The 25,951-nt window shown below is 37.3% G+C and overlaps 1 protein-coding gene across 23 annotated transcripts in view; it reads right to left on the bottom strand.

Moving 5' to 3' along the window:
* Window positions 1-25,951, bottom strand: part of LOC131682192 (sodium/hydrogen exchanger 3) — a 175,412-nt gene that overhangs the window by 107,528 nt on the left and 41,933 nt on the right. For all 23 annotated transcript variants that reach the window (XR_009304042.1, XR_009304041.1, XR_009304043.1 and 20 more), the window contains one exon: window positions 4,434-5,299. Coding sequence is in view for 20 of the 23 variants with exons in the window: in XM_058963488.1 (XP_058819471.1) it covers window positions 4,434-5,084 (651 nt within the window). In the remaining 3 variants the exon portion in view is untranslated. The remainder of the gene's footprint in view (window positions 1-4,433; window positions 5,300-25,951) is intronic.

Here is a 25,951-nt window from a genome sequence, read left to right as displayed (position 1 = left end):
AATTAAATATTATTCTTTTGCCTTTCTCATATAGAAAGGTTATGCAATTGCTCCAAAAACCGACTTTTCAAACGAGGCCCGGTGGGTCGAGTCTCATATAACATTCGACTCAGTTCGCCGAGATCGCAAAATATATGTATGTATGTATGTATGTATGTATGTATGTATGTATGTATGTATGTATGTATGTATGTATGTATGTATGTATGTATGTATGTATGTATGTATGTATGTATGTATGTATGTATGTGTGTGTGTGTATGTGCGGATTTGTTAACAAAATGTCCACATCGGTTTCTCGGAGATGGCTGAACCGATTTTTACAAACTAAGATTCAAATGAAAGGTATAATATTCCCATAGGTTGCTATTGAATTTCATTTTCAACCGACATCTTGTTCCGGATTACGAGTTGAAGAGTATGGTTACAAAACAAAATTTGTTGATTTGTCCACATCGGTTTCTCGGAATTTTCTGAACTGATTTTGACAAACTTGATTTTAAACGAAAGGTCTATTAGCTGCTGTTGAATTTTGTGTGGATCCGAGTTCTGGTTCCTGAATTACAGGGTGATACGTATGATCACGCAGCAAATCCAGATTCTAACGAATTCTGCGATGAATGTAAAATGGTGAATTTTTTTCCAAAATGTAATCACAACTGTTGAATTTGTAGATCTAGGTCACCAACAGTCATTCAGAGTCTCTTTGGCCACCATCGACGGATCCGGAAGCATCCAAATTCAGAATAACGGTTATATTGGTTTCCCGAAAATGGCTAGACCGATTTGATCAACTTAGTCTCAAATGAAAGGTGTTGCGTCCCCGGAAACTGATATTAAATTCCGTCTCCATCCGACTTCCGGCTCCGGAGTTACGGGTTGTGGAGTGCGATCACATAGAAAACTCCGATTCAAACCGATACCGCGATGAATGCAAAAAGGTGCTCTTATATATGTACTTGCCAAGTGTAATAAGAATGAAAGACATTTCCATAATGTTATATTGTACGAACCAGCTATTAAATCATAGTTTGGAGAAATGAGAAAGGCACAATTGCACCGCTAGGTGGATTAAAACAGGTTTTTTTTTGTAGTGTTGGCTAACCGAATAGAAAAGAAGTAAAAATTATACGATTCATCCGAAATTGAAATTATCAATCAATTTCCAACAATCTATAAATACCATTTCATCTCTTTTAAGTCTGCAGTTCATAAAAAGATAATTTAACATGAGAAGCATAACTCAATATTATATTTACGTGTGAATTACTAGCCTCCGAAATATTTCAACAATTTAATTCCATACCTTTATCCGTCGGTTCGTGGAACAAAACGTTTGAAATAACCTATGTTGTATTTTACGATGAACTAGTTTAATTCAACAATGAAATCAGTTGAATTCCAGTTGTTTGTCTCCTGCCTGAAACGGTAGTGTAACGATATATGCGATTATGTCCGGACTGAAGCAAAAGTTACAAGCTGAGACAAACTTTTCATACTTTAACTCAGGTAAGCTTTTCAAGCTTTGTGCTAGGCTGATACGCTCGTGTCTAGACTGACACTGACAGCATCAAAACAACAGCGCTGAATTATTGTTTTCAGCAAAAACTTAGAACGAAATCAAAAAATAAACTAATTTTTTGGTTGAAATTGTGATGAATCGGTTTTCCGTGAGTTTACAAAACAAGATACCGTCAGTCAGTCACACTTTTATGATCCAGTTCATAGTGTCTCGTTATTCCGAGTAAAAAATCCGATGGTAACCTAAAAATAACATATCACGATAAGACCAAGGGAAAAAATAAATCTAACGATTAAACTGGTGATATCATGAACACGATCCAAATTCGATAACACGATCAAGGTTCATATATCACGATGGCATGCATTTAAATTACGAAAATTGTGACTAAGATCCTGAAATCAAAACACACTATACTCTGTCAGAAGAATCTCGTAACATGGTAATGTTAGTAGAAATTACAAAAGCGTTACTGATGTCCTGAAATCCTGAAGATCAAATACAAATTGGTATTTAGTTTAACCATCGGCTCTTTTAGTTAAGATTTTTATAGAAACCAGTGCATCACCAAATCTATGTATATAAAAGTCAATGTTTGTATGTATATGATGTATGGACTCCCGAACGGCTTATCCGATTGCCGTAAAAATTTATACGTAGTAGACATTTGTTATGAAGCGTGTTTGTGTACTATTGGCTGGGGATTATCTGCCCGCCAGATGGCGTTCGGAACAAATTGTGATATATTCCTATTTCGTTGAAAGTTGCAGCAACGCGCGACGGGTAGGGGAATTGTGGGAAAAACCGACACTGTGGGTAAAACCGACACCCCACAACTTTGCCTAGAAATCAAATTTTTATTCATTTCATAATGATACATTATTATTAGTACGTTTATCTAGAGCATTTGAATAAAAATTGGATTTACGTTAGTGCGCCGAATATCAGAAAAATAAACAAAACATACGACAGCAGCGTTCATACTCGTCTGGATGTAAAATTTCGTTGATAGATTTTAAGGTTTTAACCGAACAAAAGCTTTTCAAATCACCCCATTTTTCTGTACCTATTATTATCGGCCTTTCCTATGATCAATTAGATGCATTGAAGACGAGTTTGAGAAATTCAATATTTTTAATTGCTTTTATAAAAAAATGTGCGCTGTTGGGGTAAAACCGACACCCTTTGCTTAGGGTAAAACCGACACACTGTTAAGATGGTTGTGTTTACTTGCGATTCATTACAAAAGGCTGGGGATCTTTGTGACACTTCAATTACACTATTAGCACACTATAGTAATAGCTGAAATACACAGAAATACTTTTATTGTGTTTATTTCTTATAAGTCTCTTTAAAAATCAAAAATTGGAATTTTTGCTTATCTAATTCTATCGAAGCTTTTGCTATTTCTCCAAAAAGCTCATCAAACCGAATTTCTAGTGTTTTCTTGGTTTGTCATAGACGAACTTTATCACAATGAGACAATGATATTATGTATACCCCAATAGATCGTTGATAATCAGAGTCCGAAAAATCAAATCTGAAAAAGATAGTTTTACTAAGAAATGTGTGTGTGTGTCACTTATAAGTGAATGAATCCAATTAGCAGAACGTAGAACGCTTGCAAATCTTCTCTTACGAAATAAAATGACACTGGAAGTTGCAATGATGTGCGCAAGGATTATTTGGAAATACTCATATCAATAAATAATCCTATAGCATAAAATACTCTTATTTCTAGTACTACGCTTTCGAACTATCTTCCCCTCACTACATGATGAAGCAATAAAAAGCACATATTTTGCATCATACATACTCACACTTTATTAATCACGCATATATCTAATTTTTAATAAAGATAAAGATTTTAATAAAGTGGAGAGAAAATAAATTAAAGGGGGTGTCGATCTTACCCCTATAGGGTGTCGGTTTTACCCGCAGTGCCTACAAAAAGTCACTTTGTTTTCCAAGTTTTACAACCAATAATTTTTAATGAAATTAATTTTTCGAAGCGCTGAAAAAATTAAGTCTTGTTAAGAATTTTCTGAAGAAGAATTGTGCATTAAAATTATAATTTTTTTGGTTTTGTGGCAACTTAGAAAAAGTGTTAAGCTTAAGGTGTCGGTTTTAACCATAATTCCCCTATTCGCTAGTTATGAATAAGAATCATAACAAAATCTAAATAAGTCCATGGGAATAACCACTGTAACCTAACCAAACATACGAATGTAACGCCATGTTTCTTTTATTGAGGCGATTTTTTTGGAAACGTCAATAGTGTCATGAATACGTGATTTATTATTCATAATTTCAGGAACTTGGTCACGATTTTTATAAATCGCTTAGTTCACGAAATTGTGATCTTTTTTATGAATGGATTTTTTTTCCATATATCCAATCATGCTGTTACGGGGTGTAAAACTAGAAACTCATCTTCAGACCTTAACGATTATCCCACTAATAGTTATGCTGGATTATGTTCAAATCGGACATAAGAAAAGTATACATTTTAATCTTTGCGATAAATGGACGTTAGTACATTCAAAACTACATACTGATAAAGATTAGCATACGTTCATGAGACAAAAATGCTCAGGTCGCTTGCAAAAAAAAATAAACTGAATTTTGACAAGAAACAATAGAAATCTAGAGAAAATTTTAAATAGGACGTAAGTAACATTGAGAGCCTCTCTTTGTTTACTTTCTCTTTCGTTTATTACGACGTCATTACAGCACTTTGCACTAATTTTCCAGTACATATCGAAAGCCGACGGTTTTTACTAGAATATTATGCAAAGAGTAGAGTAGTAAATGCTGAAATGGCCGAGTAATGAACAGAAGAGAAAGACCCCAAAGAGAATCTCTCATTGTTACTTACGTCCTATTGAAAATTTTCTCTAGAAATACTCACCACAGCTTGTTCTCCACTCGTCGCCACATTGCTCCGATTGGGCCTAGCTAACACCAAACCTCCATTTCCGAAAATAACACTGACCATGATCACACATATGCACAATTTTGCTAACTTTTTTCTAACTCCGTCACTGCCTCTACCGGAACGCACCGGGCGCCGGATACTGTCTGCCTTAAACGGGACAGTATTCATCACTAAAGCCTTAAATAACAGGAAAATTTGCGCAAACAAATCACAACTGAATACTAGCCGGTAACTGTTAAAACTCTTCACCTCGGCCAACAAGGATCGCTGGCCTGGCCTATGGAACTGAGAACCACTTGTAACTATATGATCTTCACTAGTCGTTTCACTACTGCTCCCTCTATTTACAGTGCAAAGATTAAAAGCATCTTCTCGATTCGACGTTGCAGGCGTTGGATTAGCACCATTGGTAAGTTCCGTGAATATTGGTTGTGCATTGTAACTAGCTTGATTATGGTCCGGTACCCTACAGGCCCGTCGCGACAGATTGACCTCCTGCTGGAGAGAGGACGCTGCCATGTCGAACGTTCCACCTTGCTTGGACACCTGCAAGATATTACCCAATTCGGAGCAGTTATCGGCTAGAACGGGCAGTTTGGCCCCGGTTGCTAATGACCTCATCATCTATCTGCCTCTGGTCGCCAGTATGACGCTAGTGATATGGCGCCGATAGCCGTCAATATATGCCTGCGCCCGGAGAGTTTGCAGCAGACTCGTGTCCTGGTTTCATTGAACAAACATCCCGAAATTGATAGAATTTGTTTGTGCCCGACTATTTTGTGGCACTAGCAAATATTTGCTAAGGCGAAGAATAATAGACGAGGATTGGCCGTGATGGTCTGGAATGATAGAAGTAATGGGTAGAGAATTATTATAACGCCAAGAGAAATTTAGTATCGATTTTCGTAGAAGAATCTAATGCTTATAACAGATATCAGCAACATCTTATCATCTCCCACTGTTATCAGTAACGATTGTTGATAATAATATCAACAAATCAAAGGATATTACCGCGCATAAACTAAGAGTGAAACAACTAGGCTGCCGCCTTCAAACTGTGCCATCGATGCAATCAATTTTGTTCACCTACCCACTAATGTCATATTGATTTTTACTCGTTGCCTTGCTATCTGCCGAAAAGAACGTGAACATCCAAACAGCTCAAATCAGGGAACGACTGATAACAACCTGGAAGCAAGAAACTTTTGTGACTAGTCTTATCAAGATTGAAAAGCTACCGAGCGCCTACACTCCGATGTCCAGTCGCACACTCCTTCCGTCGCCATTGAAGCGAGAAAGGCAAACCGTGCACCAATGTTAAACTTGCGCTTGGCGGTCGGTTCGGGTTCTGGGAAGTTGGTTGGAAATAGACTATCTTTAAACTTTTTATCGTTGTGCTTGTGGTTGTTCCCTTGTTTTGTGAAAACTGTTTGAGCTGGTCAGATAAATATTTAAGTACAACAAGCTGTTATTGCAACTTAAGTGTGCTGGTTGGAAGAATCTGGTTAACGATTTTGAACATTAAACTGCTTTTATCGATAGACTGATACATCTAGTTTAGTGCTCGTTATCTTGTTCGAGGTGACAACGTTTTCGGGTGGACTATGACAACAATGACAACCGGAGTGATATAGAAAAGAATTTTTTATGTTGGCCCCGGTTTGGTCACTGCACTCTGGGTCAAAATAGTTTTTTGCATCTCTGTTCATAAAGTTATGCCAAAATCGGTACACTTTTAATAGGAAGTATCTCAAAATAAGTTTTGTTGGAATCTTCTAATTATTATAAATAATAAGTTATGTATTTATTGCAGTTTAAAGATACTATATCGGTTCTACGATTTGTATTAATCTTGAATTAAAATTCGAAATTAGTGTTTGGCAACCATCAATTTCTGTACAAGCTACTCTGATGATACCTCAATATTAGGGTTAGCAACCGTATTTATTTTAAAGGGCATGTTCGTAATTTCGATGATTTTGGGAAGCGTTCTTAATTTTACTTCAAATGTCCTTAATTTTAGCCTCAGTTCATGGAATATTTGAAATCTGTCAGATCTAGTTCATTCAAGCGAATGGAACATTATTTAGATTTATGATTCAAAAGCATTGAATAAATTTATTAGTTGAAGAAATGTTTGAAGCGATTTTGTTCTCTAATTCCTCTTTCGAGCTCAGTACGTCCTTCAGAAAAATACCAAAGTACCAAAAATGAAAAGCATAGGTCACGCCGCAAAGGTAGAACATTAGGAAACATTACATTGCACTATTAGTACGATTCACCTGGTGAAAACTGTGAGACCAAATCATGTCTACTTGTTCATCACTCTCATCGTTCCTGTACTAGATATAACCAGAAATTCTTCGATTAACGGTATGCAAAATGTTGGCACCAGAAACAATTATTCCTCTATCCCATTCATACACACTGAACGTTCTCGCCCATCAGACCCAAGTGATGCGTTTCCGATAGTAGTGTAATAACGAAAACCCAACTGTAGGTCCTAAATGGATTAACCGAAGTGGCGAAAAGCCATTAAAGTTGGCATTGGAACGGGTCACCAACATCCTTGTAATGTTAGAAACATGGTGTACCTACAACAGCGTAAGAATTTTGGCGCTTATACACAACTAGATTTACTCAGCAAAACTTTCCTTTTATGGGGTCAAGGACTTCGGGAGCTACTGTATACACAGTCATGAACAGAGTCGTTTACGCTTTATGTGTATGTATAATTTTATGAGCACAAAGAAAGCATTGATGGAGCTAAGAAGGAAACGAATCAAGTCAATTTGGCGCCAGACGGCAAACCTTTTATTCTGTTCGCAAAATGCCTTCTCCCGGGGAAAGGAGATTCGCCACGGAAGGGTTCATTTGCAAACAGCGTGACTTTGAAAGAATTCCGCTTCGCGCTGGCGGACGCGACGTGAATGTTGCAGACGGGTTACAAGATACGAGTTTAGTATTGAGGAAAACCATCGGAGATATTTGAATCTATCTCATTTTACAGTGGTTTTATTGATAGTTGGGTGTACATATAGCCAAGCCATAGTAGTTTACCTGTACATTAGACTGCCCAGAAAAATAATGGATTTTTGAAAACTCAATCGGCCCACACCTGAGTCGATTCCTAGTCCCACCAGGAGTCCTTGCTCTAAATTTGAAGCAAATCGGACAAGTCTAGCTACCGGACCAACGTGCCTGAAGTTTGTACGGGATTTTTCAACAATTTACATGGAGAAAACCCACTAGCGCATTTTCACCGCTAGGCGGCACTGTATGCATCGTATTATTACTGTAAGTGAAAATAAGAAAGATAATTTAATTGTCTATAATTTTGTCGAAGACTGCTAGTCAATCTGGCTTTGTTGAAGGAAGTTATTAAACAATTAACGAAGTGATGTCTGAGTCAGTTTTACATGGGGCCTAGCAGTGCATGGTTGTGTATCAGTACTCGAGTCCCGCGAACTATGAACTTTTGTGAAATAATGGTAGGATTTAGCTGAATAGTATCTTCTGAAGAATTGTAGTAAATAATAATAAATAATAGAATTGCAGTAAATAAATAATTGTAGTAAATAAATGTTTTGGTTAGAAAACTTTAGTTCCGCCTATGACCGCATAGAGGGCGCCAACGCTAACTTTTCATAGAAGAGAGATAGAGTATCAAGATGATCGGTAGAAATACTAAAAAAATACCTGTTCAATAACATTGTAGAAGACACCAAATTTCTATCTCTCTCCGTTGAAAAATTAGTGTTGGCGCCCTCTATGCGGTAATACGTGAAACTAAAATTTTCTAATTAAAACATGACTCGTATTATTTACTATAATTCTTCTGAACATACCATTGAGCTAAACCTAATGATTATTTTACAAAAATATTTAGTTCGTACGAATCGAGTACTGATACACAACTGATACTGTTAGGACTGACACAGACATAACTTCGTTAAAAGTTTAATAACTTCTTTTAACAAACCCGGATTGACTAGCAGTCTTCGACAAAGTTGTAGACAATTAAATTATCTTTCTTATTTTCACTTACAGTGATAATACGATGCATACAGTGCCACCTAGCGGCGAAAATGCGAGCTGGTGGGGTTTCTCCATATAAATTGTTGAAAAATCCCACGCAAATTTCAGGCACGTTGGTCCGGTAGCTAGACTTGTCCGATTTGCTTCAAATTTGGTGCAAGTATTCCTGATGGGACTAGGAATCGACTCAGGGGTGGGCCGATAGGGGTCATTTTTTCCTGTCACTCTACTGTACATCTACAGTTATTCGAAAGCCGGCTCTCCTATATTACATTAATAGAATGCCTTTTTACCGACGAACAGAGCTCGAGAGCCGTCCGTCCGAATGCCTAGTGTGTCGAGCTATATTAACAACGGTCTTCGTAGCTTCTCGATCAAGAGGGTGACGTGACGTCATATTCTCGTAGCCAACATAAGAAATTTGCTTGTAACAAAATGAACGAAATTAATTTTAAATACGTACGAGGAGCACTTTAGTTTACATCAAATCAGTTAAAGTGTTCATTGTTTTCTTTTGTTTACTACTACTATTGTTTGTTGATGATATTTTAAGCGATTTTGACGTTGTCAAACTGACCCCCATCGATCGGTGTAAAAGCGATGTTGCCTATTGTCAAACTCTGTATGTAGAGATAGGGGTGCCAGTCACCTGTTCTTGATCAATACCGTTCTGGTAGTAAGGGTTCCAAACAACGAAGCAATATTCTAGTGTTGAGCGAATCAATGCGAAATAAAGCAATTTAAACAGTCCCTAAAGTTTTTCGCTATTCAGAAAATGAACCCCAGTTGTCTTGATGACTTATACGCGATGTATGAAGTATGTGGTTTGAACGTTATTGCCAAATCCATGATGATTCCGAGACCATTGACGTGAGAGTATATGAATGCTCGAGCCGAACGAGTGGTAGTTACACTGAATCAGATGGCGATTCCGCGTGGACGTAAAGATTGATCATTTACTCGGGTTTAGAACTCGGCTACGGTTTTATCCCGTATTGGTCAAACAAAAATCATGTCGCTGACCAAAGAAAGGCAATGTCTCTTTAATTTAATATCGACGTCATTAAAATAGAGAAAGAATATTACTGGGCCGAGATGACTCCCTTGCGGAATTTCGGATTTAGCACGGAAGCAAATAGACAGTCCTTAATGCTGGTTTATTTTAAGTTATTTTAGGTTTATTTTAGCGAATAGGAAAAACTTAAAATAGTAATACGTTAAATGTTGTAATACGATGTAATCTTTTGCGTCCGAAGGGTTCGATGCGAATCAACAAACTGATGTTATATATACTGACTTATCTGCAGCTTTCGACAAAATCAATCACTATATCGCAGTCGCTAAATTGGAAAAACTTGGCTTCAGTGGATCACTCCTGCGATGGTTTCAATCCTATCTCGTTGGCCGTCAACTCAGTGTGAACATAGGTGATGCATACTCCAAACTGTTCTCCGCAACGTCTGGTATTCCGCAAGGAAGTCATCTCGGACCATTTATATTCACTCTCTATTTCAACGATGTAAACTATCAGCTGAAAGGACCACGGTTGTCGTATGCAGATGATCTAAAAATTTTCAACAGAATTAGGAGCCGAACGGACGCACAATATTTGCAGCAGCAATTCGACTTTTTCAGCAGATGGTGTGAAAACAACCGAATGATTCTGAATCCGGCGAAATGTTCTGTGATATCGTTCTCCAGAAAAAAAAGATCCCATTGAGTTTGAATATAACTTGTCTGGAGCTCTTGTTTCCCGGGTGAGCTGCGTTAAGGATCTTGGAGTGCTGTTAGATTCGAAACTTACATTTAAGAATCACATTTCGTATGTTGTTGGTAAAGCATCGCGAAGCCTGGGCTTCATTTTCCTTACGGCTAAATCCTTTGCAGACATTTACTGTCTCAAAAGCCTATACTGCTCTTTAGTGCGCTCTACGCTGGAGTATTGTTCGGCGGTCTGGAACCTGAATTACATGAACAGCAGCGATCGAATTGAAGGCGTTCAACGAAAATTTATACGGTATGCTCTTCGACGCCTGCCTTGGCGCGATCCTGTTCGTCTACCAAGCTACGAGAGTCGGTGTCAACTCATCCGGCTCGATACTCTCCAGCGTCGTAGAGAAACTTCAAGAGCCTTATTCATCTCCGATCTTCTGTCAGGACGCATCGATTCTCCAGATTTACTAGAGCGAGTTAACATCCAAGCAAGGTCCAGAACGTTACGCGGAAACGTTCTTGTGAGAGTGCCGTTTCGACGAACTATTCAAACAGCTAATGCCGCTATCACGGGACTACAACACCTCTTCAATCGTGTGTCGCACCTGTTCGACTTTCATTTGTCTCGAATATCATTAAGAAATCGATTCCTGCAGTTTTTTAGATGTAATTAGTTGAAGTTTCCATCATTGGGGTCGAGTACGACCTGTTGATGTGAATATGAAAACTGTAGATCATTTTCATTTGATGCAAAAAAGTTTATGGATTGTCCCTAAAAGTCATATTTCCTTATCATTTTCATAGCTAAATTTTATCAGTACTGTGGATCATATTTCCATTTTGATATTGTCGGTTTAATTTTCCACCTGATGAATTCTAGTGACTATACGTACATCAGGTAAGGACTCACTACCAGTAGAATTATATAATAATTTAATAATAAACTTTCAAATTAAATTGCATATCTGGGATTCGTTCTACCGCGCCCGTTGCTGTCTCTGTTGTTTCTTCCAACTGTGCATCGCACAATGTATACTGAAGTAAATTGAAAAATTATCTCGCGAGCTGGTTCTGCACCCGCACTCAGAGCAGCATCTACATAGGTACGTACATACAGCCATTGTAAGGCTTAGCGAAATGTACGATATAGATATACCTGGGTACTTCTACATAAAACGGTAGTCGTCAGAGAATTGCCAACTGCTGCAAACGACGACTGAAGTGATTGCATTGACAACTATTTCTCCCGTTCTGCAAGAAAACTGATGGAATCTGACACAATGCAGTCATTAAACGATGAATGTGAATTGCGCAACAATGCACTTACCGTTCTCTTTTGCGGATGATGAGCGGGATGCAAATGGGCACGTGTGTTGCACGTATTTATTTGTAGCTATTCAATTTCTAGCGAGCTGTAGCACTAGCAGGTAGGACTTGCACCTTATCTGAACGTAACACATTTAGTAGCTCCATATACACTGTGATTAACTACATTTATTTTCATGCACCATATTCCATTTCAATTCTGACAAAACGAGAAAAATTTATACGGTATGCTGAGGGCATTTAGTTTCGCAATATTCTGATATATTATTAATAAAACCGTTTTAATCCACCTAGTGGTGCAATTGCGCCATTCTCATTTATCCAAACTATGATTCATTAGCTGGTGTTGTTCAATAGAATTGTGGAAATGTCTATTACATTCTTATTTCACTTAGCACATATCCCACGACTACCACGAAAGTAGACGCAGACTCACTTTAAACAAAAAAATATATGGGAGACCGGGGCTAGTTTGCGGTGTTTTCAGTTTCCATTTTATACCGCTTTGATGTACACAGATCTCTCAAAATAGAACATGCAGCTGTAGCCAACATCTCTGAAGTGTTTGTTGCATTGCCTTTGTTTTTATAGACAAAAATGTGTGACGCGGACATCCCGCCAATTTACCCCGGCCCCGGGGTAAGTTGGCGGTATGCATGAATACGCCAGAAAATGGAGATTCAATTATATCAAAGGTTCGTGCTGAATGTCTTTTCAATAAAATTGTATATTAACCGACAATTGCTAATATATTTCAGTCTCAATACCCCGGCATTTACTTTGGCGCGTATTCCATATTCAAAAGCATATTTTTTTAAATTCTTCAGGCAATTGGCCGAAGTTAATATCCCCTGCGTTTAAGAGATACGCAAAGTTTTACTTTGGAGTGAATTGGAATAAAAATATTTGATGACTATATTTGCACTGTAAATAGTAGCACCAACTTATCCCGCGTCCCAACCTGGCGGTGAATTTACTTCAACCGCAAATTTAACAAAAACTATATAAAAATAACTTTAATTCATGGATAGATTCAATATCCATACGGATACTGAAAGCTCTTTTACGCACTATCGAAAAAGAAAATCAATTGAGAAAGTGTTTAAAATTTAAAAAATTTACTTCGTATGCTCGAAAACACAATATCGCCCACAACTTTTACAAAACAAAATGTTTTTTTAACGAAAACACATTGCATAATGGGTTTCACATAACTTGAGCTACACAATGAGAGGCAGCGCTATATGTCTAATAGAAACGAAGACAAAGGGATTCCGCCAACTTACCCCAACCACCAACTAGCCCGGGCTCCCCTAATATTTAAATAACTTAATCAATGTTAACTTCATGAGATTATATTTTGAAATGTTAATTGAATGGGTTTGGAAGTGTAGCGGGTGGGGGTTAAGTAGAGTGAGAGTGGAGGATGCGTCAGAAATCCTTCATCTTATTCCGGTATATGAGGTGGATGAAGGAAATACGGATGTGAGGGTGGTCCAAAGGGAGAGGTATGATGAAGGAACGAGGTGTGAGGGCAAGGGTGGGGGGTGTGCTGAGTGGCGACACAATACTCGAACGGCAAATGTTGCCTTTCATTTAAGACTTGGTTTGAGAACATCGGTTCAGTCATCACCGAAGAACCGATGTGACTTAAATTGTGGAATATGCCCGAAATCCGGGACTTCCGGAATCGTCGATAGTGGACAATATTTCCAAAGAATGTTTGATTGGCAATCAGTGATCTAGATGTCCGAATCGAAGTAATTTGGTGACCATTTCAATAGTTTTAGCCTCTGCGGTGTTACGATTGTATCGATTTATATGGGAAATTCCAGTGTAAGCTTACTAACCAACCTGTAACTACGGAACTAAGAGTCAGAACCGAATGAAATTCAGCAGCAGTTAATGGCATTACTGTATATTTCATTTGAAATCAAGTTTGTAAAAATCGGTAGAGAATTCGCTGGGTAATAGGTGTGATATTTGCTTAGGAACTTGGCGAGTTCCCCGGAGGCATCATGCACCGCCAACGTGGTCAAAGCTTTTTTGATTTATCATTAGTGATCCAGACCCGCAAAACAGAGTAATTTTGAACCTATTTTAATATGTTTTACGTCATTTGGACATCATGGTTGTACCAGTTTATGTGAGAATTTGCTGTGTGACCGCACTATTCAACCCGTAACTCCGGAACCGGAAGTCTGATCAACTAAAATTAAATAGCAGCTTATTAGAGCGTTATAACTTTCAAATGAAACTAAGTTTGTGAAAATCGGTTCAGCCATCTTTGAGAAAATTGTGTGAGTGACACACAAACATACATACACAAACAGACATTTGCCGATCTCGAAGAACTGATTCGAATGGTATATGACACTCGGCCCTCAGTTGAAAAGTCGATTTTTCAGTGATTGCATAGCCTTTCTTCATATGAGAAAGGCAAAACAAATGTACTTTTCAAGTGATCTGGTAAGGTCTAGTCAAATACAACACAAAATCGCGTTTAATCAATTTAATATATCCTCAAAATTTTGGTTCACAGGAAAAAAAATTCAGGACCTTTGGCACTAAAAAATTTGCAGCGCGGTAATTTTTCAACTTATTTTCAATATTTTGAATGTTCTGGAAAGAAAAGGGAATTGATTTTTCCAACGCTGTTCTATGTTATGTTCTTTTGTTGAAAATACTATGCGTTGGTGGGACAAGAATATGAAAATTATAGTGCGACTTTTTCATTAAAAATATGTTTTAGTCAAAATTTAGAGAAAATATTTTTTTCCGCATTCAAAAACATATTCATCATAAAAAACGGTAGGAAAATGGCAGAGTTATTTTTCCCAAGCTAGCAAATTGCTCGCATGAACTTTTAAAAGGACAGCCTCATATAAAATTTTCAAAAATTTGATTTTTTTGCTCGATGAACGCTGGATGCTCAAACCAATACGGTATATACCGACTCGAAATCGGCGATGGGAAGAGTTGACCGCTGAATACTTTGGGAAAAATAAGACTATTAGACGTTTCTATTGATCTCATTCGCTGCCTCGAATCGCATCTAAGTGATCGTCAACTTATAGTCCAAATTGGATGTGTGTCTTCCGCCCCGTTTTCAAACAAATCGAGTGTTCCTCAAGGAAGTAATTTGGGCCCACTCATGTTCACACTATTTATTAATAATCTAGATATAACATTACCTGCTGAGTGTTGTATATTCTACGCTGATGACGTCAAAATATACATGGTGGTAAAATGCATCCATGATTGCTTAGCTTCACAAAATTGGCGCACATATAATTATGAGTGTTTGACTTAGTTTTCTCCGAATTTTGTCAGGATTTCACAGAATCCTACCATTGCTATGTTTGATTGATTTCCTAAAGTTGAAAAAAGATTGCTGGAAAAATAGTGTATAGTAGAGCCTGAGAAATCGAGTGGACTTTATATTACATTCTTTTATGAAATTCCTTCCACAAACCCGAAATCTAATTAAACCTCGTCCACGATATACTGCAATATTGATTATTCCACAGATTCATGCCTACAACTGAAGCATGTTGGCGCCGTCTCACTGCTGTCATAAACTGCATTTGCCGGTCGCCTTAACCTATACCTGTAGCTACAGGAGTAGGTACAATTTCTCCTGCAGTGGTTTACGATACCGCAGCACAGTGTGGATTTAATTTAAACCAGCTGATTATTCGTCGTTGTCGTCGTCCTCGTCGCCGCTATTGTTGTAATATCAGTTCGGCTACCTTGACCGTCCTCAATGTTAATCTTAGTGGAACACGCGAGGAAAACAAACTGGCGCCAGCGGAAGCTAAAGATAGAGAGAAAGAGTTAGAGGCAAGGGAATCACGTGAAATATTGCCGACTGCTTGTCACGCGGTCGCATACGCACCCTGCAGGTGCCATTTCACTCAGCTTCAATTATTCATGGCAGCATACGTCGCTTCGCCAGGTAGCGCCAGTTGTGATGAGACAAATATAACCCATTAGAGGGTTGTGTTGTTAATAGTGCACCTTATGTGTGCTCTTCGTACCTTATTCTTTCAACGCTTACAATTTAGAATAAGAGACAAAAACAAATGAAGTTGCAAAGCACTACCAATGGTGCAGGAACAACAACAGGAAATTTGAACAACATCATTTCAAAAAGTCAGACTTCCCGAAAAAATCGAAACCAAATGCATTTAAATAGGGTTTATGCACATATTAACAATGTGCTCAATGATAGATTGAAATCCAACCAGAACGTAAATATCGATGATATTTTCCGTCCGGTCGTCAAAGGGTTGACTGTAAAATGTGACAATGCCGTATTAGGTAACCAGTTTCCAAGTAGCAACTTTTGTTACAGCAACTACTTCATAACCAGTTCGCAACAAAAATGTATTCATTTTTGGTTACAAATTGGTTACGAGCTGTTGCTGTAACCAAAATTGCTACTGTGGTTGCGAGCCGTTACCATCCAACATCTCGTAGGATGAACCCCTTGGCGCGGCATTGAAGACGCGATGCATTCCACTAACAACGAGCTACTGATAAGCAGTGACAGGTACATCATTGATAAGTGTTTTAACCGGAAATTGAACAGATAACCCAGATTGGTACGATTGATACCGAACAATAATTGATTATTTGAGAACTTAATGAAGATCTTGGAGCTTCTATGACATATTTAAAGAGATATTTGAATTTGAGATAAATAACCATTTAAATTGTGGTTTGATAAAAAAAGCAAATTTTGTTTCGCACGCTCAATGCGTTAGTTTGATTTTTTTTTTGTTCTTTTTTACATTTCTTTCAAAAGGAACATTTTCCAAATGAAATGTATACTGGATTCGCTCAAACTTTGAACGCTTTTTCCGAGGCCCGGCAGGCCGAGTAGGAGCACTATTCTCATATAGCTATCTCACCAATGGCTTGCTGTAAATTTTGTTGTAAAATTGTTGTAAAATTTATAGAATAAATCAAACTGGTTAAAACTGACAGGTTTGGTAAAATGAATAACTATACAGAATTAATAAAATTAATAAAACTAAGAAATCGATTAAAATATATGAACTGAAAAAATATTAAAGTGAATGAAGTGAATTAAACAAATAAAATTCAAAAATAAATTAAATGACAAAACATATATGCAATGAATAATATCGATAAAATTTATTAAATCAATAAAATGAATAGAAATGATAAAATGAATAAACAAAAGAGAAAAATATACAGAGTAAAACGAATTAAGTGACTAAAATGAAGAATTAAACAATATTAAAAAAGCTATAACATTGATAGAATAAATTAGATTGTATCAAATTACAACACACTCGCGGAGTGCTTGCTGTTTCGACGCCATTTTCGATTGAACTGACAGCACCCGAGCGAAAAGAAATATGCCACCCATTTCTAGGGCGATCAGAAAGCAATTCTCTTGGAGAGAAAAAAAAATTACGCTCTTTACTTTAATTACAGAAAGGTATTAAAATCACTCTCATTTTTTATTGAACACCCGTTACTAATTTTAAGCAACATTTGTAAAAAGCTTTCATTCCAAACTGCGCTACATGGGCCTGATGTCACTGTGATACTATGGCGATGTGTGTAATGGGTTTATTTGTTAATTAATTAGGGGTTCAAGCTTCAGGATTATATTTTCGGATGACATAGCTATCGATTTAAGGAAAAAAAGAAAAAGCGATTTTGAAAGTTGTAAATAGAGTGCACCCCTTAATGTCTGATTATGTTATGAGTAAGCTTATTGGCGTTTTATTTAGATGCGAGAGCTACTGAAGATATATCCTCCTTTTGCCTCATCTATGATTAATATAAGTTGAATAAAAAAATCTCTAGAATCGAAGTCAAGATAGTTACCAAAATGTAAAACAGAGCAACTTTATCAACTCTCCCAGTAGGATGACTATGACGGTCGTGACAAAATATCTAAAAATAACAAAAGTATTCCCAGTAGGTCGATGACTACTTCTGCAAGATTCCGTTGGACCTAAAGGCGCCGAACCCCTTGTAGCTATCTTCATCTGACATTATCCACCATGAATAAAATAGCGATAGTCATTTGAGCATTAATGACTAAATTTTGTATATATATAGCATCAGCATCCAAGCAACTGAACTCTGTTTAATTAAAACTGCTCCACGTTCCAATGAATCCAATCAGATATTCGAATTTGAAACTCGAGTAAAAAGTATGCAAGTAAACTTGTTTTGCTAACTTTCATTAACAGATTAGTTCACTTCTCTATTCCCATATTCATTCCACAGCATAACTTTGTTGGTGTCAAGTTGTCTAGAGCTGGAATCCTTAATACAAAAATCAATAAAGATATTCCCTTTAAGAGTACAACTGCTGTTCACATCATTATTTAAGCTAAAATACTACCCTGATGGAAACGTTAAAACACTAACTTGTTTACGGAATAATTTCTGCGGAATAGGTAAAACAATTGATCGGCATCGAAATAAAAAAATCCTAATATGTCTGTCAGTAGCGCCATTACTTGCACTCAAAGCAAATTAGCACGTTTGCTGCAGTCTGATTTTAATTAGTGTTTTCGGAAATGTTAGATCTGGTTTGGAACACGGCCAGATTGAAATCTGTGTTTAGTATGAGTGGTCGGACCGTCCTAAGTGTATAGCAAGATTTACACGATAGTAAATCAATCTCGTTCTTCCGCATGCATTGAAAACGAGCTTCGGCCTAGGTAAGTGGAACCTAATATTTTGTTGGATTAAAATCTCTAAGAATAGTTATAAGAAACGCGATATCTATCTCGATAAAACAAATGTTAAACCACTGCAGGGCCATTACCTGCTTAGTTCGATTGGCCCACTTCATTCGAGATGAACACTTAAGCCAAAGAGGACCAAGCGCCATTTTGTGATACATGCTGCAAAAACGCTATCGCATCGAACATAGCACTAGCAACAATTATGTTTTTTGGAGGGTAGTAGTGTTTGGGATTAAGGGATACACTTAAATAGAAGTTCACAGTTTATGCCTGCGACATCAAACTAGAAAATAGTCAGTTAATAAAATTTCACGGTTTTATTTCCTTCGAAAATTGTTTTTTTTGAATATCACTTGAAAGCTTCAACACGAGGTAAGCCAATGTTGTAATATAGAAAGTTATCCATATTGATAGTACAAACCATTTTACTGAACATATTCGACTTAATAATTAGACTTTAAGGGGCCATTCACAAACAGCAACCAATAATATTAAAAGTAATAAAGATAAAGACGTTGTGTCTTGGGCGAACTTGTGGGCAACAACATTCTCTACAACTTTCCCGAAGACATAATCCTAATATATGTACTGGTCAGAAAATTGTTTGCAGACACTTTTAAAGCATTTAAAAATAAACACAATGTTATGGAATAGTTGAAAAAATAATTTCGCTGGGAAGTGAAGCTCCGTTCATTTAGAACCGGAACGCTTCTTTTTGCCCGATGCAGTGCTCCTAGTATAGACTTCGACAGCAATTTGTTTACAAAATCTTTCTCCTGAAATCCTGTGCAAAATTTTTGATATCTTCTCGAATTGCCCCGCGATTGAAGAAAAAAGTGATAATCACTTCTGCACAAGAGTACGGCACTGCACGAAAACCATATGTGCAGTACTGACAAGCTTCAAGCAATGTTTGTCTGTGTCTCTGGAGATGCCGAATGCTCTTTCAGTGAGCAGATACTACAAAAAACAGCCGATGAGGTTGACCAGCAGCCTGTGCAGAAATTGGTAAAACATTAATAAAACCTCAAGTCTAAATTTTCACTCAAGTACAATAAAATTGCAAACCCACATTGTAAACTACAATATATTCGAAACATTTTCGTCAAAAAACGTTTAATTGTAAACCAAACAAATTCTGAGATACTTTCGATAAAAAGTGTTCCGATTCTGAATTGACAGGGCTTTACCAACTCAAATTCAGCGGACTTCGATAAATACTAATTACAATAGTAATTAAAATAATCTAACCGAACTTGACCGCATTTGACGTCTCTGCACAAAGACTCATGGAACTAATGGATAAGAAAAATAATTCAATGCCACCGATTATCGTCGCGAATAACTATGTCACAGTCAAGCGAACATTGATTTGAATAGGTTTATTTATTATTCAGCATTGTTTGACACCTGTTATGATTTGATGAATCGGTCGCTAACACAACTCTAATTATCCGATAATTAGGCGCGAATCACCTCGCGCAAATTATCACATTCAACCAATACCTCAATTAGGAACCCAGTGTTGTCATTCCAAGTTATACTAGTGGCCTTTAATGCCAGTATGGTGCTTATCAATGTGAAATTCTCACGGTTGAGTATTTATGTTTTCCATTTATCATTGGTGAGGTGCTAAACGATTCCAAGCTATGTCGATCGATGAAAATTGGGTTTGAATGGGTGGAACTTTCTATAGTGTGACAAGATCAGGCAATTGAAACCCAGGATAGACGCAAGGAGACCCATCGGTTACATACAGAAAAATAAAACCAAACCAAAGAATACTTTTGAGTTTTTCGTCTCATTTGTACTTATTAGCGTTGCCAAAAACCAAACGAGAGAATCGACTCAGTCGAGCTCTTCTGTTGAATTAGGAATGTTTGAGCAGTTTGAGCTATACTCAAAATTGGATAAATTTAAAAGAGGTTTCTAATTTGTTGGGCCTTAAAACCATTGTTTGAATATTACTGACTAATTTTCATGAATATTTTAATTAAGTTTTGTTTTTTTTTGTGTTTCATTCATCTCGTCAGTAACCATCTGGGTGTCTAGTTAGACGATGTATCTGAACTAGTACCCAAATTAGCACTAGTTAGACACAAAAAAATCCAAACTGTTCACACGACATATGTGAACTGTTTGGAATTTTTTGTTACTGACGAGATGAATTCGAAACACAAAAAAACAAAACTTAATTAAAATTAGGTCTTGTGCCCTTAACGCGCAAAACGGTTTAGTCCAATTTTTATTGCATAATACCAGGCGTTTGGTTTCTTGAACCAAAAGACAAGAGTTCGTCTTCGCTTTCTCGTCAGTAAACCAGAGCTATATTTGCTTCCCGGGACATCACTCGGGACATGTGGCTTTAGGCGTTCACATATGTCGTGTGAACTGTTTGGAATTGTTTGTGTCTAACTAGTGCTAATTTGGGTACTAGTTTAGATACATCGTCTAACTAGACACCCAGATGGTGCTAGTTACTGACGAGATGAATTCGAATTAATTAAAATTAGGTCTTTTGCCCTTAACGCGCAAAACGGTTTAGTCCAATTTTTATTGCATGAATATTTTGCTAACAGTATGAAGAAACACTGCTTATTTCGTTTTCAGAGATAGTTGCTTTTCAAGGCTTTCTCAGTTGAACATTTGACCCGAAAAATTTTCACTTGGTACAACTAAGGGCGGGTTTTTGTCAAAAGATAACAAACTCATTTAAAATAAAAATAGAATATTTTAGGTGAACTGTAGGTCATTGTAACTTGTAGTTTCAAATTTACCATGGAAAAAATCACAACTAATTGATAGGTTCTTTATACTCAACCTTGGATTAAGAGGGGCAATGGTTTCAGTGTGAAAAAAACCCTTTTTTGTGATTTCTTTAGAAATTGAAGTTTTAACCCGACCCACCCACGACTGCGACTTAGAAGAAGGAAAACTGTACAAGTCTAACGTTTTTCTCGACATCACCAGACACAATGACAGTAAGTTATAAACCAGGACATGTCTTGGGAAACCAGGACGTATGGTCACCGTACTTTTACATGCGGTTAGATTATATTACAGCGGAAAAGGTAGAGGAGACCGGGGCTGGTTGCCCGAGTTTTGCTTTCGGAATTTCTGCTTAGACTTTTTGATACACGGTTTGCGTTGTCATGACGATACAACCCTTGAGCACACACGTGACTTTTTTCATTCAAGAAGCAAAATCAGGGAAAAAGTTGTTAACAACCAAAGGCGGAGTGAAAAATCGGCCAACCAATCCTAGGGCTGGGGTAGGTTGGCTGAGTTTGATGAAACACATCCACAGTGGAAAAACTTATTAGTGAGAAAAAATTATTTTGCAATATAGAGGTACAAAAAAACTCCACTCTTTACTTTTTAGTCTTTTTAGCGTTTTTAAACTTTGTTTGGGACTCTTGTAGAGCTCCCTTCGAGTCGGTTAATTTTCATTATTTTCGACGCAGTTTACTGCCTCCCGGTTATAGAAAGTGTCAATAAGGGTGCAATTTAACGTTTATACAAAGTTAAGTGGCTTATAAAAGCATTTTCGGCATATTTTTGAGTGACGCGAGTTTGTGAAAATCGAATTCCGGCAGATGAAAAATATCTTTTCCTCGCATTACGGGCCGTCGATTCCCGATGCAAGGACAATAAAAGTGCACAGAAAACATCTAGAAACACAGTGTATATTCTAAAAATAGTGAAAAATTGTTTTTCCGAGAAAAAAATTCAATCCGAAAAGTGAAAAAAGATACGGCAATAAGAAAAATTAGCATGTTCAAATTATTGGCGTTTCACCAGCGACTAGCGACTACCAGGTGTCGCCCCAAAATTCTTCGCCCGAAAAATAGGTGGCAAACCAGCCAGTCGGTGCTCAGCTAATTTCGTCCGCGTCCCTTGTCACCTATGTTTTATTGGGCGTCACTCTTTCGAGTTTGAACCACTCATATGGTAGTCGGTCTTTGCCAGTATTGCTCTTCTCCCATCCATTCTTCTGCTGGGCCATCGACGGATCAAGATCCTTTATCTTTGTATTTATGATATTTATTACGCACAATGAACATGTCGTGTGCAATTTGGCATTTAACCCAATTATGGAAACGTGTCTGATAGGAAGAGTGGAGATGCCAACTTGTCATTAACATTTCGCAGGGAATTTTTTTCACATTCATTTGGTATATCTTTTATACTGTTTGTACGCTTGCAAACCTTGGAAATGATCATTGAAGTGTTAATAAGAAGCAATACTCCCGATGATCGGCTGTTCGAGGATCAAATTGCTCGCTTCGAATTCTCGAAAATTGATCGCGTGCGACTTTCGTATATATTACTAAAATCATATTGTCTATAGATGAATAGATACCTCTATTATATTCCACAAGGCTTTTCCTTTTATATAACGGCCCGCGGAAGAATAAGTAATAAAAAGCCTATTCGAACGGCATTCGTATTTCTATTGGAGGTCGCACACCTCAAAACTTTGATCTCAAATGAAAAGAGCGTGAGTGCTTAGCTAAATACCTACCTACTAACACCAATCCTATCCTGCGACACTTATGGATGATGCAGAGAATTCCTCGGTCATAATAGTCAGACGTGTTGAACTTACATTCCTACCTACCCTAGAATTGACCTGCATGGGCGTGGCCATCTACGTTATTGATAATACTATTATTTTAGTTTCTTTAGGTTGCACGTTGAGTATGATGTACTACTCCCAAGTATCATACAATTGGTTCAATACACAATTTCAACTGGCTTTGATCAATCACGGGAAAATCACAGGTGGTCAACTAAGCTAAACTAAGCTAAGCTTTCGCATGTGAATGGTTTTCTATCACGTTTAGAGTCGTTTCAATTTTATGCAAAGTAAACGGATGAAAAGCTTTGCTCAGGTCGCAACACATTAAACTCCCTTTTGCAATCATTAGTAACGATACTGCTGTGAAAAAGCGACCAAGTAATATGACGTGTGTTTTCAATTCAATTATGTAGTTTTCAATCATATTTTTCTCCAATCCATCTAACATTCTCGTACTCCGTAAATTACTCTGCTAAGATTGGGTTGGTATGCGTATTTATATTTGACATAGGACCACTTTTCCTATTAACTCGAACTTTAATTCTAAGCACCAGAGGTTTTGTCTGGCTAAGTTCGATTCCTGGCCAATTGTGCAATGTAGTTAAGTAACCCTTCAAAATAGATATTTTATCGTTGATAAATAACGGCATCAGAAGCTGCCTGTAATATGTTTGAGTAATATTTGAAATCTTACACGATAAGAAGATTGTAACAATATTTGAGAAAGATTTGTTTAATAAACTTATGATCGATCTAATTTTCACGGAAAATTTTAGAAACGAAATTCAAACACCTTTCTAATGAAAAACCGTCTCGTCTAAAAAGGATGGATGATGATGACGGTACCAAGCTCACTGAACCCTCCGTCAGTGCAGCAAATTTTGCCAAAATTCCGGATAGGAATTGTAGGTACCGGTTCATAGGAGAACGATAACCACAATAATTAGTGACCCTGCTCGAGAAACTGCCACAAATAAGAAAGCAATGAACCGTAATCAAATTCCCATCCTAGCAACGATTTCTACTGGCCTTCTAAAGACACAGACACACGTGCCAACTTCAGCGCGTTCGGCGAAATCATTGCCGCGCAGCACCACTGAAATCCGGATTAAACTCAAAAGAGAACTAGATTGCCAAGATGGAGTGTATATTGAAAGTGAGAGCAGAGATCGATAGATATTAGATAAGGCATAGTTGAAGCCGGTCCGGCTAGTAGAAGAGACGCAACTAGAATTTCTCGTGTTGTTACGATTCGTGAAACTTCAAAAAAGTATGCCGGGTACGAAGAATGAGAGTGTCCAACTTCGATGTGTTGACAGAATGAGCCTTAAACTGGCACTTGTTGCGAAGGTTCGTATGTGGAAAATGCGAAGATTTTTAATTTCGTAAGGACCAGGAAAAGGTCATTAGGATTTTCAAGAAACAGCTGGGAAGGAGTCTTCCATGAATCACACACCAGTGAAGGAGGGTAGTGAATAAAAAGTTACGTGTTATGATCACCTCGATTGCACAAGTGTCTTCTACGTACAGTTAGCTTTTTGCAATTCTTTGCTTAATTACTTTTTAACTCTAGTAAGGTAATATTCATACTCATATGTCCTTCTGTGTGACATCGCCCCAGTACTTGAGCCAAGTGAAATAAATAAATATAATCTGATCTGTTTACAAACGAGTTGAATATTGCTATAGTTTACAAGCCGGTCGTGAAAAAATGCGATACAATGAGGGATGGAAATATGTTGTTTTCTGTTTCGGTTGTTGTTAGTGATCAATACAAACGGAGGTTATTCAATTGTTGACAAAACGCCCCCCGCGCAGCATGCTAAATTTGTAAAAGGAAGTCATGGAGTGATAGTAGTAGTATTAGCAAACATATCCGGTTCTGTAACGTATTCCTGTTCATCATGAATTCAACGTTTCAACATGTTTTTTCAACTCTTGAAATAGCTCATGAAACTTAGATTTGACTTGTAGTGTACTGATTGTTTTTCAATATGGCGGAGTAATACGCTCTCGTTGAGTGCGGAGAAAAACAACATTTTTGAGGCACAGGTCCTCTCTGACGTCTGAATCGATGGGTTCTCCGACACCGAGCACATTGGATAGAGAAAGACTGCGATCTCCGCGAATAAATCAGTCATCTGAGGCGACTGACGGATCGGATGCATTCTTTCAACCTCGAAAAGCGCCACCGATCGTTTTCTCATAGCAACGCACATAAATTTTCCGTAAGTAATACATGTAAATGCTTAGCGACTCTACAGAATTGTATGTCATATTTGACTATTTGCTTTGGTGCGTGTATCAGCCATAAGGAACCCAAGCAAAATTAACCTGGAAGAATACAGCTAATTCAATTTTTGACTTTAATGGTTACACTGGGAAAGTCTCAAAAAGTGGACATATATGAAAACCAATGAAATAGTTTTTTGATACCCTTTACACAATCTTTGGGAAAATCAATCAATGTTTTCAGGGAATTGTTAGAATACTATCCTGTATAATTTCTATTACCGTTAAACAAAATTCTCTTGGACCGACAGCTCATTGCGTTGAACTGTTATTAAGAGTGAAAACGGATCTTAATTTCAATGAAGTACATGCATACAGTTACACATACATACAGCTACACCACACGAGAAACCGCATATAGATAACGTTTAAAAGTTTAGACCAGAAAACGTTAAAAGATTTGTCAAAATAGAGAGAAATAGAATCCATTATAAACGATACCTTGGGAAAAAATTACAGCGGCATTTCCAACGTTAAAATGCGGTTGGCAAGTAACGCATCGCGCCTATTCTGGCCAGATTCCTACGTGCCAGTTTTTTAACCAGACAATGCCCCAAAGTCAGAAATATCAACTATACAAAAAAACAGATTTAACAGATTTAACAATTTATGAATATAGCAATATATACGTTTAACCTTTTTCCCATTTTTTGTTAACGACCTATTGTAAAATTTTTAACTATTGTAACGGCATTTAATTAGCAAGGGACTGGAAGGTGAAGCATTAATTTCACTTTTTTTTTCGATTTACTTAATCTTAACCGAATGAAACAGGTAACAGATACTTCAAAAATATT

Source organism: Topomyia yanbarensis, chromosome 2 (genome assembly GCF_030247195.1).
Source record: "Topomyia yanbarensis strain Yona2022 chromosome 2, ASM3024719v1, whole genome shotgun sequence".
NCBI lineage: Eukaryota > Metazoa > Arthropoda > Insecta > Diptera > Culicidae > Topomyia > Topomyia yanbarensis.
This window is presented reverse-complemented; position numbering and strand designations above follow the sequence as displayed.